Source organism: Brachycentrus maculatus, unplaced genomic scaffold (genome assembly GCF_059751285.1).
Source record: "Brachycentrus maculatus isolate JH-2025_06_01 unplaced genomic scaffold, ASM5975128v1 h1tg002269l, whole genome shotgun sequence".
Taxonomy (NCBI): Eukaryota; Metazoa; Arthropoda; class Insecta; order Trichoptera; family Brachycentridae; genus Brachycentrus; species Brachycentrus maculatus.
Window position 1 is genome coordinate 1 of NW_028282762.1, and position 18,176 is coordinate 18,176.

Genomic DNA, 18,176 nt, shown 5'->3' on the forward strand with positions numbered 1-18,176 from the left:
TCAGATTGGAGTGCAGTATCTTTGGCTTTAGATTTAACTTCGGTAATTATAGCGTAGTTCAGCTTCAACTTGTCATTAGAATTACTCTTCTCTTCTATCACTTGATTCTTATTATCCCCGACATTATCACCGAATCGTGTCTCCGGTAGTTTATTTTTCTCAGGATCCTTGACCGCCGTTGCGTTAGAATTTTTACGCCTCCTTCTAAAATTGTTGGTAGAAGGTGGTTTACCTTCAGATTCTACTATATTAACTCGACCAGATTCTGCGGTGAAGTGGACTTCTGTTTTGCAAAATTCTACTTTCTTACTTTTTTTTTCAATGCTGTCTTCACTGTTGTCATCTACTTTACCTATATTTGTAGCGGGAAAGAATGTTTTTGTAACTGATGAATTTTTGGGTTCGTACAAATCTCTGATTTCCTTTATACCATCGACTGCGATGGTGTGCCTTTTAAAAGCAAAAGGTACGGCGCTATCCTTAGTGTTCTCTCTGTGACACTCTGCCGATGATTCTACACTGAGAGTAGTCCCTTCGGAAAGCTTTCTGAAGAAAAAGTGCTTATTACCATTTGCTGTAACAGACTCTTCAGTCTTGATAGCAATCGGATTAGTAGAATCTTCTGAAAAATCATTTACTTCACCACTTGCTTTCTCATCTTGCGGTGATTTGTACTTATTTACACCATTCTGAATATTGGCAGCAAATGATTTTCTATTCTTCTGTAACCAATCTTCAAATGTTTCACGTTTTTCCGCTTTTCCGGTGGATAATAAACCACTCCGACCATTGCAATTTGTAACACTTCCATTGGATGATAAAGAGTTCACAAGTTCTGATGAATGACAAATTCCACTATCAGTAGAAGATTCAATATTGTTTTTATCGTGACTAGTTAAAGAATTATCTTCGCTTTTATTTCCAACTTTTTCGAAACCGTAGGATTTCCTCCTCATATACCAGTCATCGTTTCGATTAGAAGATGCGTTGGTCATTTTAGATACTCGGGATTCGAGACTGTTTGATCCACTAGGGTAGTTCTGTTTCTGTTCATTGCGCGCATTCAGCATCGCTTCCATCCCAAACACGTAGGAGCGCACACGCGTCACTCTCGGCTCAGCTGAGGAATCTTCCGTTTTCGGAGGATAGATTTCAGCATTGACGCCACTATCTTTCTCCGCCGATTGTTTTATTTCTTCCTCTTCATCGTTTTCCCCTGAAAATGTTTTCAAACGTCCTCGAACTTCATTTAACGTTTCTAGACTAATGAAGCTTTTTGTTTTGAGAGAACTCGGTTTAATAATTAGAGAGTCGCAGTCCCCGTTGGCACTTTCCGTTTCTTCTTCGCGGATGACACTATTTTCTGATGATATAGTCGTATATATCGAAGGACCGTGAAATACATTTTTAGGAAAAAGGGCAATATTTTGAACATTTTCTAACTCTCGTTTAATTCTACTGACACTACCCCAGTTGTCCGGGAGATCCGAGGGCTTCCCCACAGTCGGACTGCGCCGGGGGAACTGAAGCGATCTCCGTATTTTGGAAGATCTCCGCCATTCTTCCAACTGTTCCGACTCGTCCTTGAAGATGCTGTCTTTTTCCGGACAACTATCGTAAAAACTCTCTTCAGATTCATTATCCGGATAGTTTACTTTATATTTTACAGCGGAATCTTTCTTGTCATCCGAGTCTACGGAACATTTATCACAATCACTTTTCATTTCCACAATGTCGACACTCCCGCTCCCGCTTCCGGAAAGCTTGGAAATGCCATCGGCTACAATGGACGGGGAGGAGAGGCCTTCCAGAGACACGCCCGGAGGAAGCGCGCGGCCGCGGGAGGGCGGACGGCGCCCCCCGAGGGCCCCGCTTCGGCCGACACTAGAGCGTTCTCTCTGAGAACTCGTATCCAAAGGATTCACCGACAACTAAAAAGTAACGCATAAGTAATGAGTTTTTTTACACATCTCAAACCGTCGACCTTTCTGCATCATGAAAACGCATCGCATTCATAATTTATGTATAGACCCGTATTTCAGATTCTGATTTTCAGGATTTGAAGTGAAATATTTAAGTGAAATAATGAACCTCGAGATCATCGAAGTGTCGATGTCCCTGTGTCGAGGTGGAAGTGGAGTGGGAGTGCGACGTGGTGACGGAGGCGCGCAGCACGCGCAGCACGCCGGGCGCGCGCGCGCTCAGCACCTCCACCTGGCGCCGCGCGTGCACCGCGTGCCCGCCCGCCGTCCGCAGCGCCACGCCGGCCACCATCTGTAACAATCCGCAATGGGCTCTATTTATACATTCGCACGAAACGAGACGCGACATGTACAGGGTAAATCTCTAATGTTCGTAATTTTAACCTTATAATTAGTATGTTTGATCGGTTATAAAAAATATTAATAAATACTTCATAGAGCCACAAGATCATTCGAATGACTTCCACGGCTGTCTTCACAGTAGCCCATTCGATCGAGCCAATTTTTCGGTACATTTTCGATTCTTTAGGGTTCAATGCCAATGCGACTTCGACGATTCAATGGCAACTTCGATTTCACGTTTCAAGACCTCGTCGTCTCTGGATGGTTAGCGTAACACGTATCCTTAACGGCTTGCTGTTGAGCTAGGGTAGTTGTTGTTGCCAATATTAATATTAATTTTACATGCTGTTTTTCAAATTATTTGAAGTTATATAAATATTAACTGCTGTCTATTATGTATTTTAAAATTTTGTTTAGTATTTTTTTCAGAAAAACAGCCCATAATTTAATGTTAATTTGTCTCTAGTTTGAACCGAGCTCACACGCGATGCCTTGGCATTATATGTGAGCCATATTATTATTATTATTATTATTCTGGTTATTATTATTATAATTATGGTATTATTCTTGTGGCCATCTTGGTGGGCACAAGAATAGTAGCAACTGCAAAAAAGGAAGAATACTACAGCTAAATAATGAATAAGAATGAATACATAAATAAATCTCATATTTATCATAAACCAATTATATCTTCTTCTTCTGTGCGTGTCATCTCAGGTCCCCCTGACGTCTACTATCACTTGAGAGTAATTGTCCTTGTCTTAGGCAGCTCCAAATGGCACCTTGGTGGCTCTAAATTACTCCATGAATATCAGTATTACAAATTAAAGTATCAATAAAAAATCACACTAAATCTCTCTTATTCTTTATTTCTAAGAAGTTTCACTTCTATCACGTGTACTTGCTGCACGCGCAATTTTTATTATTATTATTCTTTGATTTTTAATCGATATTGTTATTATTCTATTAAAATATATAACTAGAATTTTTCAATCAATTTTCAGAATTTCGATTGGCATTTTAGAAACCGTAAAACAATCATTTTTCATCCGATTATTGGTTAGCATAGGTATACAATATTACCCAATCCAACTGGTCTGTTAAATTTCATAATAAATAATAAAAAGCATATTACAACTTTTTGTTTACTACTAGCCGGATCATAGTCATATTTTTTAAACTTCGATTCGCATGTTGACAGCGAACACAGTGGAACTTAACGAGCACCTCATAACGAGTAATTCGCATAGCGAGCAAAAAAATCTGAAAAAGTTGCTCCCTTAACGAGCGATATTTCGTATAACGAGTAACAGAGGAAGTACGTGTCCATTTTTCACGACATTCACTTGTGAACCGGGACTTTCGCGGCTTGGGAAGGAGTTATTAATATAAAAAAGTGGCGAAGGATCATGTGAAAAATAACGTCAAAGTTAAATAGTCGACGGTTATAATAGTTATATAAAATTTAACATAACGCAGATGCTGCCAAAAATCCACCGTTGCAAGCGGCCGAGCGTACTAGCGGGCGCAGTGCAGTGGCTAGGCGCACTCACTACGGGGCGAGCGACGAGCGACGAGCGCATACGCGTAAATGAGGTATTAGTCCTATAACTTTCAGTTATTTTTTTTTCAGTTATGACAGAAAACCCCAAAACTACCTTTCGCATGAAAATTCGATAGTGTATAGATAGACAAGTAAAGAGCAACACTCATAAAGGTTTGTGATTGCGTTTGGTCATTCACAATTCAATTGTGTATTTGCGCCATAAAAATCTATTAAACGCTACTAATTAAACGTTTTAGTACTGTCAAAAGTGCTAAGGACGCGACCGCGCTTCACACTTCATTCGGTGCACATTTGACTCGATGGTTGCGTGCATACAAATTGCATTTTTTCTATAAGCATTAAAAGTTTTTTTCTAGAAGTACCTATGCGGCGCGATCGCGTCGCTAGCGCGCTTGACATGGGCAAGTGGGAGCGTCGTGGCGCTTTTCAGCACTAAAGCGGTTAAATAAATTACCGTTTATCTATTTATATATTATAATCAACTCGGAACTTTTAAAACTAGGGATAGCCAAACTGATGAACTCTGAGAGCTACATGCATATGATCGCTTTACATAGCTATGGTGTAAATATAACGGTATTGCGTTTCTACATACCGATGTTAACAAAACTGATATTGTACGTAGATAGATCCTAGTATTTATGTAAATTTACTTTACCTTTCCGTAGGTTACGCGAGAACGAGATCACCGATCACATAAAATGGTGGTGATTGCATTAACGCGACAATGGCTTTACTTTTACTTTCTGGCCGTGATTATTATTGTGTATACATATATACTAGAAGTGTTTGTTTACATAATGCGCGGGTGGTTTGGCTGAAAGAGGAGATCCATAAGGATCCCTTCTTGACCCAGTACGCACTGATTATCTTTTATGAAAAAGATCAGGGCATTTTATGTCATGTGTAAACTTCACCCAAGTTGAATTTACTTGTTCTGGTTTAATTAAATAAACTGAATAGGCATGTAGGTTAGGGTTGCTTTTCGTCCCGATACGTCGGAGCATGTCATCGTTATTGATGGTGGTGTCCCGACGACTTCAGTAGGAATACTGTAAATTAAATTTTCACCTCATTTTCAACTCATTTTACAACTCATTGTAAACGATTGAGTAAATGCAAGGAAAATGAAAAATTTTGAGATCCTGAATAGTTCCAAATCATAATGCAAATATAAAAAGTCCCAGTCCGATACAGTTGAACGAAATATAAACATGCATATTGATAAGGTGCTATTGACTGAAATATGTGGATTTGTTTATTTATATTACATACATACATATTTTAAATGAGCTTTTCGTTGCAAGGTTAAATTTTAAAGGCGATTCTGAGTGTGTGCATAGGTCGGCAGCCGGCATTAGTAGGTACCTACTTCTAGAGCGACTTTCATGACCCCCAAAGCGACAGAGCTCATTGAAATTGTAAATAATAAATATTGTATCTTGTAACATGAAAAAAAGTGATGGTAAATAAACTACATGAAATTATTTTGGTGTCTGCGTAGATATTTCTTTCAGTGCTATTTTCAGGTAAGCTTAAGTGATTTGTGTATGAAAATATAATTTGTGTATGAAAAAATAGGATTTTAGATATTCCCACAGGATAAAATCAGGAGAGCGCGAGGGGCCAAATCAGGAGAGCGCGCCGGCCAGTTCAAATCTCTTATTAGGGGGATGAGTCCCCGCAAGCCCTTAAGCCGCTTGTGCACTACATCATACAAATTCCGGATAGTGGACTACCCGGAATTTTAACGTCCGGCAGTCCGGTTTTGAAAAATGAAAGCGACTACGACAGTTTAGCGTGATCGAACGTGTTCACGCACCGATCAAGAGCTCCGATCCGAAGAAAGATGGACAAAGGCACAAGCCAGTCCAAGCCAATCATCGTTTTATCACGCTAACTGAAGTGCCGGACGGTAAAATTCCGTGTAGTGCACAAACGCTCTTACTGTGTCCTTACTGTGGCCGCGTCTCGGTGAAACCGAGCGTCTTCCGGCTCCATTCTCTCCAATTCAGGCAAGAAACGTCCTGGATCATGGCTAGGTTGGATCATTTTCTTTAAAAAAGTAAGGGCCGATGATCTAAATTTTTAAAATCGCACACACATGTATATAATATCCGGTTAGTTTGTCATCTTCAAGTTTTCACCTCGTCGTTCCGATGCGGTGTCCTAAGCACCACCTGGGTGCGGAAAGGTAGGTTAGATTCGGTCGTGTACATAGTGTAGTGTAGTGTGTAGGCCGTTGTGAGGTTGCGAAGTCGGGGGATACAGCGCGAGCTGCTGCAAGTACAGCACAAGGCGCGACGCCCACGCCGCGCCGCGCCGCGCCGGAGACGCAGAGTGTTGACCGGGCACAGCGAGTCCGGTTCGGTTCCACGCAGCCTTGCGCCTTTATCTTTATACCGAGTGTGTCCTCTAAATGTCAACAGACGATTGCCAACTACCAGAATGTTATTTGTTAATAATCGTTTAACTGAATGTCGACAGCTGCTGCTTTGTTCCGTTACTAGAAAGATAGACGTGCTGTTAGAAAGAAAACGAATTAGAAATTCGTATTGAAAACAAAATTACTCCGTTGTCATGTTATGAAAGTATAAAAAAGATCAATCATTTCGGAGAAATTAATTTCGATTAAACGTCGTAAAAAATGAAAACTGGCAGAAGTTCGTAAAACAAGTTTGAAAGTTGAATTTTAAGACTCGAGGGTATTCATTTATCTCAAAACATTCTGCCTATTATCTATTATATGGCACTAAGTCAAAATTTGACTTATTAATATTTACGAGTTTGGAAAAGTACTCGACTTCGTAATTAAAGAGCATTGTGCTGTAATGCCTTACTTATAAACGGATGACCACCCGTGGAGTTGTCTATATATTCCTCCACTATTATGCGTTTATAAAATAATGCCTTACTTATAAACGGATGACCACCCGTGGAGTTGTCTATATATTCCTCCACTATTATGCGTTTATAAAATAATGCCTTACTTATAAACGGATGACCACCCGTGGAGTTGTCTATATATTCCTCCACTATTATGCGTTTATAAAATCTAAATTTGACTTATTAATATTTACGAGTTTGGAAAAGTACTCGACTTCGTAATTAAAGAGCATTGTGATGTAATGCCTTACTTATAAACGGATGACCACCCGTGGAGTTGTCTATATATTCCTCCACTATTATGCGTTTATAAAATCTAAATTTGACTTATTAATATTTACGAGTTTGGAAAAGTACTCGACTTCGTAATTAAAGAGCATTGTGATATAATGCCTTACTTATAAACGGATGACCACCCGTGGAGTTGTCTATATATTCCTCCACTATTATGCGTTTATAAAATCTAAATTTGACTTATTAATATTTACGAGTTTGGAAAAGTACTCGACTTCGTAATTAAAGAGCATTGTGATGTAATGCCTTACTTATAAACGGATGACCACCCGTGGAGTTGTCTATATATTCCTCCACTATTATGCGTTTATAAAATAATGCCTTACTTATAAACGGATGACCACCCGTGGAGTTGTCTATATATTCCTCCACTATTATGCGTTTATAAAATCTAAATTTGACTTATTAATATTTACGAGTTTGGAAAAGTACTCGACTTCGTAATTAAAGAGCATTGTGATGTAATGCCTTACTTATAAACGGATGACCACCCGTGGAGTTGTCTATATATTCCTCCACTATTATGCGTTTATAAAATAATGCCTTACTTATAAACGGATGACCACCCGTGGAGTTGTCTATATATTCCTCCACTATTATGCGTTTATAAAATCTAAATTTGACTTATTAATATTTACGAGTTTGGAAAAGTACTCGACTTCGTAATTAAAGAGCATTGTGATGTAATGCCTTACTTATAAACGGATGACCACCCGTGGAGTTGTCTATATATTCCTCCACTATTATGCGTTTATAAAATAATGCCTTACTTATAAACGGATGACCACCCGTGGAGTTGTCTATATATTCCTCCACTATTATGCCTTTATAAAATCTAAATTTTCCTAAACTTAAAATAAATTTTAACGAGCCATTAAAAGAACGTACATTTAAAATTTACAGAAGCAATACAGATTTCTTAAAATAGCAAACGTGGAATATGTAGGCATCCTTTGCGCTAACTGGCTGGCGAATACGTAAAATAAAACAAAAAGCAATTAGTTTTCACGAATTCTACATATCCTCTATACTGTATACACACACACACACGCACGCACGCACGCACGCACTGTATTATATATATATATATATATATATATATATATATATATATATATATATATATATATATATATATATATATATATATATATATATATATATATATATATATACATATATATATATATATATATATATATATATATATATATATATATATATATATATATATATATACATATATATATATATCATCATCATCATATCAGCCCGTTGAGGTCCACTGCTGGACAAAGGCCTCCCACTTCCGCCTCCACTCCTCCCGATCCTGCGCCGTCCCCATCCACTGTCTTCCAGCAAACTTCCTGATGTCGTCCACCCATCTCATGATATATATATATATATATATATATATATATATATATATATATATATATATATATATATATATATATATATATATATATATATATATATATATATATATATATATATATATATATATATATATATATATATATATATATATATATATATATATATATATATATCGCTCACTCCTTTCAAGAATGTCATAAATCAAAAATCGTAAATTTTCAGTTGTGCATGTTTTCGGAATGCCGGAATGAAAATGTACTATATCCCAGCAAAAGCGGCATATTTTTAACTTAATATTTACCAGCTACAGGGCAGAAAGTGTTGTTTTTGCATTTTGAAGAAAAGGTATTGTTTAATTATTATTTTAAATAAACCAAATATTTTACAAATGGAGAAAAAACCTTCAGGTTTTACCTAAAAAGATCTGTTGCACAGTAAAAAGTTCAGTAAGTGGCTTGATATTTATTTTTAATACATTGTATTATATTTTTAAAATTTAAAAACGTTCTCCTGAAAAATCAAGTTTTTTGATTTATGACGTTCTTGAAAGGAGTGAGCGATATGCTAGAGAAAATAATATTTTTTTTATCTTTTTAACTCCTGAAAATATCCTATCATGAAATTCATTATACAAGATTGAATATGAAATATTAAAGATAAACCTCTCATGTTGAATGCAATATGTACTAGTATTTCATTTTATGGAGATGTGAAACTAAAAAATAGAATACATCATAGTGTGATTATGCCATTACCTTGCCACGTTACTTGCTACATGGCTACACCATATAATCGACAGATTTATTGGATGATTCTACATACGACTACATACTTGTAGTATCTATGTAATATATAAATTTACATACGTACATCGAGGGAAGCAAAACTTCTCAACGATTCTTACTTAGTAAGCTGTAAAAAATAGTCCGGTTTTTATCTGTATTTACAAATCCTGATAAAATTCTCTCTAACTTTGTACCGAAAGCTCCATACAACAAAAGATATTAGGCCGATCAGCATCCCGTATATCGTAGCTTCATATAGCTAAAAGCATAATTTTTACGATATATTTTATGATATATACCAATATAAGAAGAAAAATATCGTTTTACTTCCTGGAAATAACGAAACACACGCGTAGCCTACGATAAAAATTGCGAAAATTTATAGTTCAACGACAGATTGAAAACGAGTGAGACCACGAGGGCTCTGTTCTTTTGCCATTCTTCGTTATGTTACAATAATTCACTTTTATAAAATACATGTATCAAAAAACAAACATTTAATTAACCTCACCGAAGATTATATTTGAAATAAAAGATAAATAAATTCAAATATAAATGTGTAGGTACCTACCTACAAATTGAACGACAAAATTCATTGACCCACGGATTTTTTTCTTTTGCATATTTATACCTATGTATTTAAATTAAATGATTTGTAACGCTTTCATTTTTTAATTATATTTATATATATATATATATATATATATATATATATATATATATATATATATATATATATATATATATATATATATGTATATATATATATATATATATATATATATATATATACATATATATATATATATTGAATGTGTTAAAAAAAAGATAGAACAAATAAGGATCGTAGTGTCAAACCATTTATGGTGAAAAATCATTACAGTACAGCTACAGGTTTTTGTCACAAATCGCAGCCGACTCGAGTTTCACCAGATTCAACTTGTTTAACAGTTAAGTATAGGGTATAGGCTATGTGCTCGTAAGTATCTGTCACTACTTATGTACATACTGTCTTATGTTTGTGACCATGTAGTGATGTGTATGTAATGTAGCTACGTATGTCTAGTTGGAGAAAAGTAGGTCTCCAGTCTGCTTCGAACTATTTACTTTTCAAATAAACTTTTTTTTTAAATACATATCAATTATGTTCTACCCGAAACATCTCCCTAAACATAATTTGGACAGTCGTTTTGAAACGAAATGCTTACAGTTTGATTTTGCTACTGAATTTTCAATCTGAAAAAAAAACAGTGTTGAGGTTAGGTACTCATATTTATTACTATTTTACTTTTGTTACTTTACTCTTGTTGCTATTTTTACTAAAATGTGTTTCGTGGTATAAGAAAAGAAATATTTTAGGTTTTTAATGTGGTTTTTAGAACCTCCTTAGCTTTTCACACAATCCATCTGACCAGACCGGCCTAGCGACTCTGGCGACCAGGGCGGACCGATGGAGTCGCTACTGTCTCCGAGGATTATCTTAACGATTCCAATCATGTGATTTTATTGAAGTCAACGGTAAAACGTCCGAGTTTATTTTTGATCGGATAAAAGTATAATTGATGCCGACGAGTACCCGAGTACTCTTTACGGAAGTAGAAACTTCACTTCGCGGGGAGTGACGGCGGCGAGAGAAAATATACTTTTATCACAAAGAACGGATACTTTCTAAACCAAATGTAGAGCACTCATAATTCATAATGAGGGACTCGATACTCGGAGTGTTCAGACACTTTCAGTTTCGCGCGAATGTCAGGTAACTCGCGAATTACATCTAAAATAATCAATTCAATTTCTGAATTAGTTAATAGAAGATTAAACGAGCTTTTAAGTATTAAATCAAAATATATATATCAAACAAAATTATACATAATCCTGCTTTAAGTATTTAATATAATTAGTATATAATACACTTCCCATGTTATTTTTTTTCAGAAAAACTATATAAAATCATAGTTTTCAACTCGTGCCTTGTGTTTTTATAAATTTACACATTTATTTTTCTAGCCTCCCACGAGTATACTGACGTGGTTAACGACAAAACCCGTTCACTGGTCAAATAAAATAAAAGTGGAAAAAAGAATATATAGTTATTGTTAAAATACATAGTTATTGTTTTATTATATAAAATGCAGTTTCACAAAGAAATGTCACTACAAGGCTAAAATCAAATAATGTTTAAAATAATACCAAGGAAAATGACGTAGCAGAAACTGAAAAAAAAACATAACCCTAGTAGTAAAATATTCGTTTTATATTTTGATATTTTCTATTTCTTTTCTTTCCTCTACACATTTGTTTGGTTCGTAACTAGGAATTCACGTTTCGCATTACAGTATTTGGTTTCGTCCTCGTTCGGACGTATAACGTATGGAAATCGAGGTTTTCGCATGATTATAGGAATTTATTTCAGGAACTGCGTAATAATTTAAGCCTTAAATACCGCGATTCAGTTTATGAATAAGGAATTCTTATTTACCCTGTGATCAAATTTTAAACTGACCGAGTACGTAATTTTTTTAAGGAAATTGTAATTTCCACTTTCTACACTTTGATAACACTTTTGCATTGATATGCTATAACTTATGCCAAAATCTTTTCGTTGTTGACTACTTACGTAAACGTATAAATAATTTTAAAAATGATTAGTTTGAAACGGTAGCGTGCCGCTATGGAGGATTAAGTAACACTCGCGGTATGCGCTCTCGTATTTACGTGTTGATATACTCGATACAATATTATGCATTTCACTATACGATATTAAAATAGCTCGGTTCCGGGCTAGTCGGCTGGAAGAATTCGTGTCTGCTGTTCTAGTCCTTCCATGCTCACAAGTTGTCCAGCCCGGCTAAGTCTGTCGCGACACATCGCATCCTTAAAATATTTTTTTTTTATTTATTTTATTTATTCGGGAATCGGTGAGCTTATTTCGGGTTAAAGGGGCTCTGATAGTGCTTAACGAACCCCACCTATATCGTTACTCTCGCCATCTCGTCATCTCGTCATCGCCACCACCTTAACATCGCCATTATTAAACAGAGAACATCCCCATTTAGAATTTCAGTTACAGACAAAACATACGCAAAAACTTGCGTTACAAATGTTTTCCGAGACACGTGTTAGGTAAACGGATCAATTTTCCAAACATTACCTCGATGTGTGTTCATTGTGTGCGGATTAAAATAAGATGACCACGAGGAGGTACCTATCGACCATCATCAGGTGTATACACCGATATCTTAGTAGACTAAAAGATCGGTGATCGGTAGTTTAGCTACGATAGTAAATATAAAAAAATAAGCATATACTTATACATAAACATGCGCCATAGATACAAAATTCTATTGTAGAATATTTTTTTATTCATAATAAAAATTATTCTACACTAACTTTAGATTAAAAACTATAGTTTTGAGAATAATAATAAACATTTTTGTATTATTTCAAAAATATATGAAAAAAACTTATAGCAGTAATATTGGGGGCTTTTCTTAACATACAACAAAGGGCTATTTAATTAAACTGTGAAATATGAATCTCTCGATAAAATTAAGGGGAAAATTATGGAAGTGATTAGAATAGATGTTGTTGTAGTTTTTTCTTACTTATTGTATCTATAGATATATTTAAAATCATTTAGGGGTAATCGGGGAGGTTTTATAAAATCACAGTAAAAGTATTTAGCATTTTTTCGGTGTAGGATTTTAATAATTTAATATGATTTTACACCCGTTAAAAACTTAATAAAAACCTTATTTCCGGAACTGAATTAGTATTTATAAGAAATAAACAATCATAACTCCTTCCACCTTTATTTTATTTGGCCAGCGACCAAGTTTTATTTAACATTGTTTTTTTAAACAGTGAAAAAAGGCTATTTAGTGGTTTTATTTCTTTTATGAAATGAGTTCCTCCAAGAAAATTCAGTAACAACTTAAACCTAATAATATTTTGTTATGGAAAAGATTATTGAATAAAAATATTTATTATCAAGCGGTAAATAGTTGAAATGACACTCGGTAACTCTGATACATACATATTATGTAGGTCTAAACGTTAATACAAAGGAGTAATAAGATTTTAAAATTATCTAAATGATTTATCCAAAGTAGTTCAAGGCTCGGTGAACTCTACTTAGTCGTGTGGGATGCAAAATGATACATTTGAATATTGCGTGACTTCTCGGTGCAATATTCGGCGGCTGCAGATTTTTGTTTAACGCATAAACTCTCAAAATCCCTTTGTTTAGAAAACAGGAAATGATTAGACGTAAATAAATAATATTCCGTTCAATTCGACTCATAACAAGATTTCGTGACGTGTCTCGCAGCACTTGGCGAAGGAAGTCGTACGCGTCGTCTCCGTCACAAGGCAAACGGTTGGAAACATTTTAATCTACGTTTACCTAACCTTTGGCTAACCGAATAACAAACGTAACCTCCTTCCTTCGCGATCCTTGAATTTTTAAATGTCCAGTGGCAAGCCTCAGATCATTATCTGTTTTTTTTTTTAATGAGTTGATTACATTTAATCGACTCACAAAAAAAGTTTTGTACTGACATTTCTTCATGGAACTGCATTTTTTCATAGTAAATAAACAACTATTTAGTTTTTCCACCTTTATTTTATTTGATCAGTGGCCGGGTTTCGCGGTTACCGACATCACCAATCTGATGATGCCGGTAACGACTAAACACGGTCATTGTTCGAATGAAATAAAAGTGGGGAAAATATATACATACTAATGTAGTTGTTTTATTTTACAATCAACTCGCAACTAAAATCGTCATCTTACCATTAACTACTTAGTATTAACTACAACCGGGCAATTTCAAAATGGCAACTGATGGAAAATCTAAATTGAAATGTTTCCTTATTCTGTTAAAAACTAAATTGTCGAGTTTGAGTAAAGGAAATTGTAAGTTTTGTATGTGTTGCGTGAAATGAAGGATACCTACCTTCCCATAGGAATGTTGCGGAGCGCTCCAGTGCGTGGTCTCGAGCTGCGCGTGCTGCTGCAGGCCCTGCTGGTCGCTGGTCCACTCGGCGCGGCGCACCGTGGGCGCCATCAGGGGCGCCGCAGCGGCGCCGGCCCCCGAGCCGGCCTCCCGGCGCGCCAGCATCGCCGCGCTGGGCGGGTCGATCGTTCGCTGTACTCGGCTGTGGCGGCAGCTTCGGCTCTTCGCTCAGTATCTGCGAGATAACAGCGCGTAAGTCTTTCGCTACATATTGTCATATTGTCCGACCCACGAAGAGCGGAAGGTTCGACAGAAGACGACTATAGTGTCGAGGACATCCGAAGATTCCTCCTACACGCGTTGGGACATGAGACAGCGGATCATAGATTTATCCAACGAGTTACGACATGTAAAGTAACATAAAACAAACACAGTATAGATGCGACATTTATCGTAAAAATACATTAAAGTGTAACAATTATCAGCTGGTATTATAAGCCAGGTCCAAACATGGCCCAGATCTTTATTCTCTGGGATAAAAACAATTTCATATTTTATGGGTTTTTCCGATGACATTAGTAACTGATTTTAAAATGCTAAAGTGGTTAGACACAAAAGTCCTTAGTTTAGATCAGAGGTTCCCAAACTTTTTGTCTCGTAGACCCCTTGCCATGTTTTTCGATTTTGGGTAGACCCCCCCCCGCCTTACCTGATATTGATTTTTAGCAAATTAATTAACTTCAAAAGTATTTTTGACAGTCGATATATGTAGTGCTCACTTTGAAATATTTAAATTTATAACGGTAGTGAAGTATAGTGAAAATTAAAAAGCACACATGTTAGGTTTGATACATTTATTCAATAAATTCAAATTAAAACATAGACCCCTTGCATGTTTTCGTAGACCCCTGGGGGTCGTTGTAGACCACTTTGGGAGTCGCTGGTTTAGATAAATAAATATACAGTATGTATGTATGTATGTAGTTGACGCGTTTGGAATCGACCTTCTGGGCGACGCGCGACGATTACATAGGAAAGTAAACTTTTTAACTGCATAGTGTAGATAACGTTACTTTACTTATGGATGTTTATTTCTAATGACTTAGGAATTATAAAACCAGTTATCGGTTCGTATTGTCTGGAAGTTAAAATTACCGAAAAAAATATAAATATTCGTTTTTACCAAACAGAAGTAGAGTTAATCACTACATAGTTAAAACGTTAACTTCCACGCGTATTCAATACAGTGTCCCGGTATTCCATACGAAAGTTGAAGCGTAGGCCGTGTAGATAACTTTAACTTTAATTCTATTCGGCAAAAAACAAATACGAATTAATTTTCTTTTCGATATCATTAATTTCCTGACAAAACTGATGGACAACCGTTTTGCAAAGTCGTTAAACATAAAAGTTCAGAAGTAAAGGTAAACTTACATTCGGAAGATATTTAATAAAAGCTAATAACACAACGTAGACAACGCGTTATATTTTCACTATAATTCTAGCCTTGGACTCGGTCCAGTCGAATCTTGTAACACGTCCATAGCCATCTAGGCAAGATTGTGGCAATACAAGACAATGTTTTCAGTTCTTCCGTTCTGACCTCGAGGATTTTACGATTCTGAAGTTAGGAGGAAAGAGCAGATGAAACTCAACCCTCGAACACCAGTCGAAGGCCTCAAAGACTTCAGACAAGTCTTATAATATAATTTTTATGTTCGAACTTTATGTTTTACATTTTGTCATCAGTATAATAAAATCTAAATTTACACTGCGATGTGTTATGTGCTACCTTTTACAAATTGTTTACAATGGAGATATTTTTAAGAAGGTCATTATTATCACAGCTGTCATAATAATATTACTTACCTACTTACACTTTTCATTATCTACCAAATTGAATTCTAATATTTCTCCACAGCTGACTATTATTGTTAATTGTACGAGAACATATAGATGAGATTCAAACGATATAAACGGGACAGGTTTTGTACTTTTGTTTGGTTTTTATGCGAGACGTGAAGTATTTTCTTATTTTTTTTTACCCAGAAGTGACATATAGGTTTCTATATAAATCTGAGTTGTCAGTCGATAATTGTATACATATTAAGTAGTTCGCGATGTGTACTGGTTGGTGTAACACAAAATAAAAGAATCAGTCCTACTTCCTAGTGGGAGACAACAAATAATATCGTCCCACGGATTAACTCACCTAACACTAACAGGCGTCGGGCACAGCAGTCATTTGGTGATGGACTATGAAATAACATTGACGCGAAGGTTATGCGAATTTAATATTCTTCGTTATAATAATAAGGCTCAAACAATGTTACGGTATAAAGCATCGGAGTAATTATGTAGCCAGACATTATGTAGTAATAGACAGTGAACAAGAGAGCTACAGAGCTCGTAGCATCTTCAGGGTTTCACGGCCACGATTGCCGAGTCGAGTCGATGACTTCATTTTCTGTCGATTCGGAACGTTGCGGTGCATTCACATACACCATACACATGTAACCTACTTAAACAAACACATCAATCATCTTAACAAATCGTAATCGCAACCAACCCGGGAGCTGTTATTCACCGAAGAGAAACGAACTGACATTCCTATTCTTCATTTTAATTATCATTCACATATTGTGATATCTTATATTATATCCTAAGGTTAGTCGCGTACTATCCTTACAGGTAATATTGACATGGACATGACCCTTTGTTCTCTGTTGTTGCACGTGGAGCGCCTTCCCGGCTGCCGGTGCGCGGTGTTGCGAGTTACGGCGAGAGATTGATTTGGGCAAGTTTCGGTGTTCGTGGGCCGCGGAGGCGGCCAGGCGCCCCCGCAGCGCCCGATTGCGGTTCGAGGCTGTGTCCCGACGACTTCGGGCTCCGGTACGACGAAAGGGGACACCCGAAGTATGGCGGCGTGAGGTTAGCGCGATTTTACAACTAAAAACTAGCGAGAGTGAATCACTTTCATTGTGTGTAATTACCCGACCCTGCACACTATTACAGCTCTGCGCACGCGCGTGCCAACACAAAAGTATTGGAATGTCAACAATGCTGTAGAAAACTAATTACCTTTTTTTAATAATCATTTTAAGTTTTAAAGAAAGTGATTTAATACGAGAAGAGTTTTGCAATAATTCGTTGTACCGAATGGCGTTACTCCAACTATGGCCTATTATGACGCTGTGATGATCCCTTGTCGCTCGTCTGTGATCATTCCATGTCGCTCGTCTTATTTTATTCGATAATCGTTAGGAGGAAATGGATGAAGTATTTGACAGGATGTCGAAGTAAAATACAATGAAATAGAAAAATATAGAAAAATTATATACTAAATACCATACAGTAGGGATTCTTGCCTCTTGTTGCCTTATTTACTAAAGCGCATTTACGTGGGCGAAACATCGACTACATCGGAACATTTGCCTTTTAAGATTTCTCCGTCTGCCTTTATAATAACACGTCCGTAGAATCTACACAAGCAGGTAGACACGTTACGTGCAATTATTGAAATTATTCAGCATTAAATTAAATATACTTTTGAAATAATGTGCTCGACTTGCTTTACAGACTAAAACAATAGGCAATCAAAAAGTGAACCGAAATAGTCTTAAATATTTATTATAACGCCACGCGAACAATGTAAGAACTCTCTTCTTTTCACTCAAAACTTGTCGCTCTTCCAAATAATTCAATCAAACTCCATTTAACGTTTTCATCTATTATTATTTATATTATATTAACATCGATAATCGTGATAATTTAATAAACCACCACATACAATTAAACTCTCATGAAAATATTCATAAAATGCCTTTGTGTTTATGGCATTTTACAAATGGTAAACATAATAATATATTTATGTTCACCATTTGTTATGGATAAAAAATTATACATACAAGAAGTGTTTTTTTAGTGAAAATTTTCTAAGGAGAATCGTAGTGTAAAAATGAAAACAAAATTGAGCTTGTGT

At 36.0% G+C, this 18,176-nt stretch overlaps 1 protein-coding gene across 1 annotated transcript; it reads right to left on the minus strand.

Moving 5' to 3' along the window:
* Positions 1 to 5: 5 nt before the first annotated feature.
* LOC148298272 (uncharacterized) lies at positions 6 to 17,147 on the minus strand (the record flags this gene model as incomplete). The annotated part of the gene is made up of 4 exons (XM_088276998.1): positions 16,884 to 17,147; positions 14,195 to 14,429; positions 2,092 to 2,274; positions 6 to 1,931 (listed from the first exon to the last, which is right to left on the minus strand). Coding segments are annotated over exons 2-4 (2,274 nt in total), but the record flags the coding sequence as incomplete, so codon positions are not given.
* Positions 17,148 to 18,176: the final 1,029 nt, after the last annotated feature.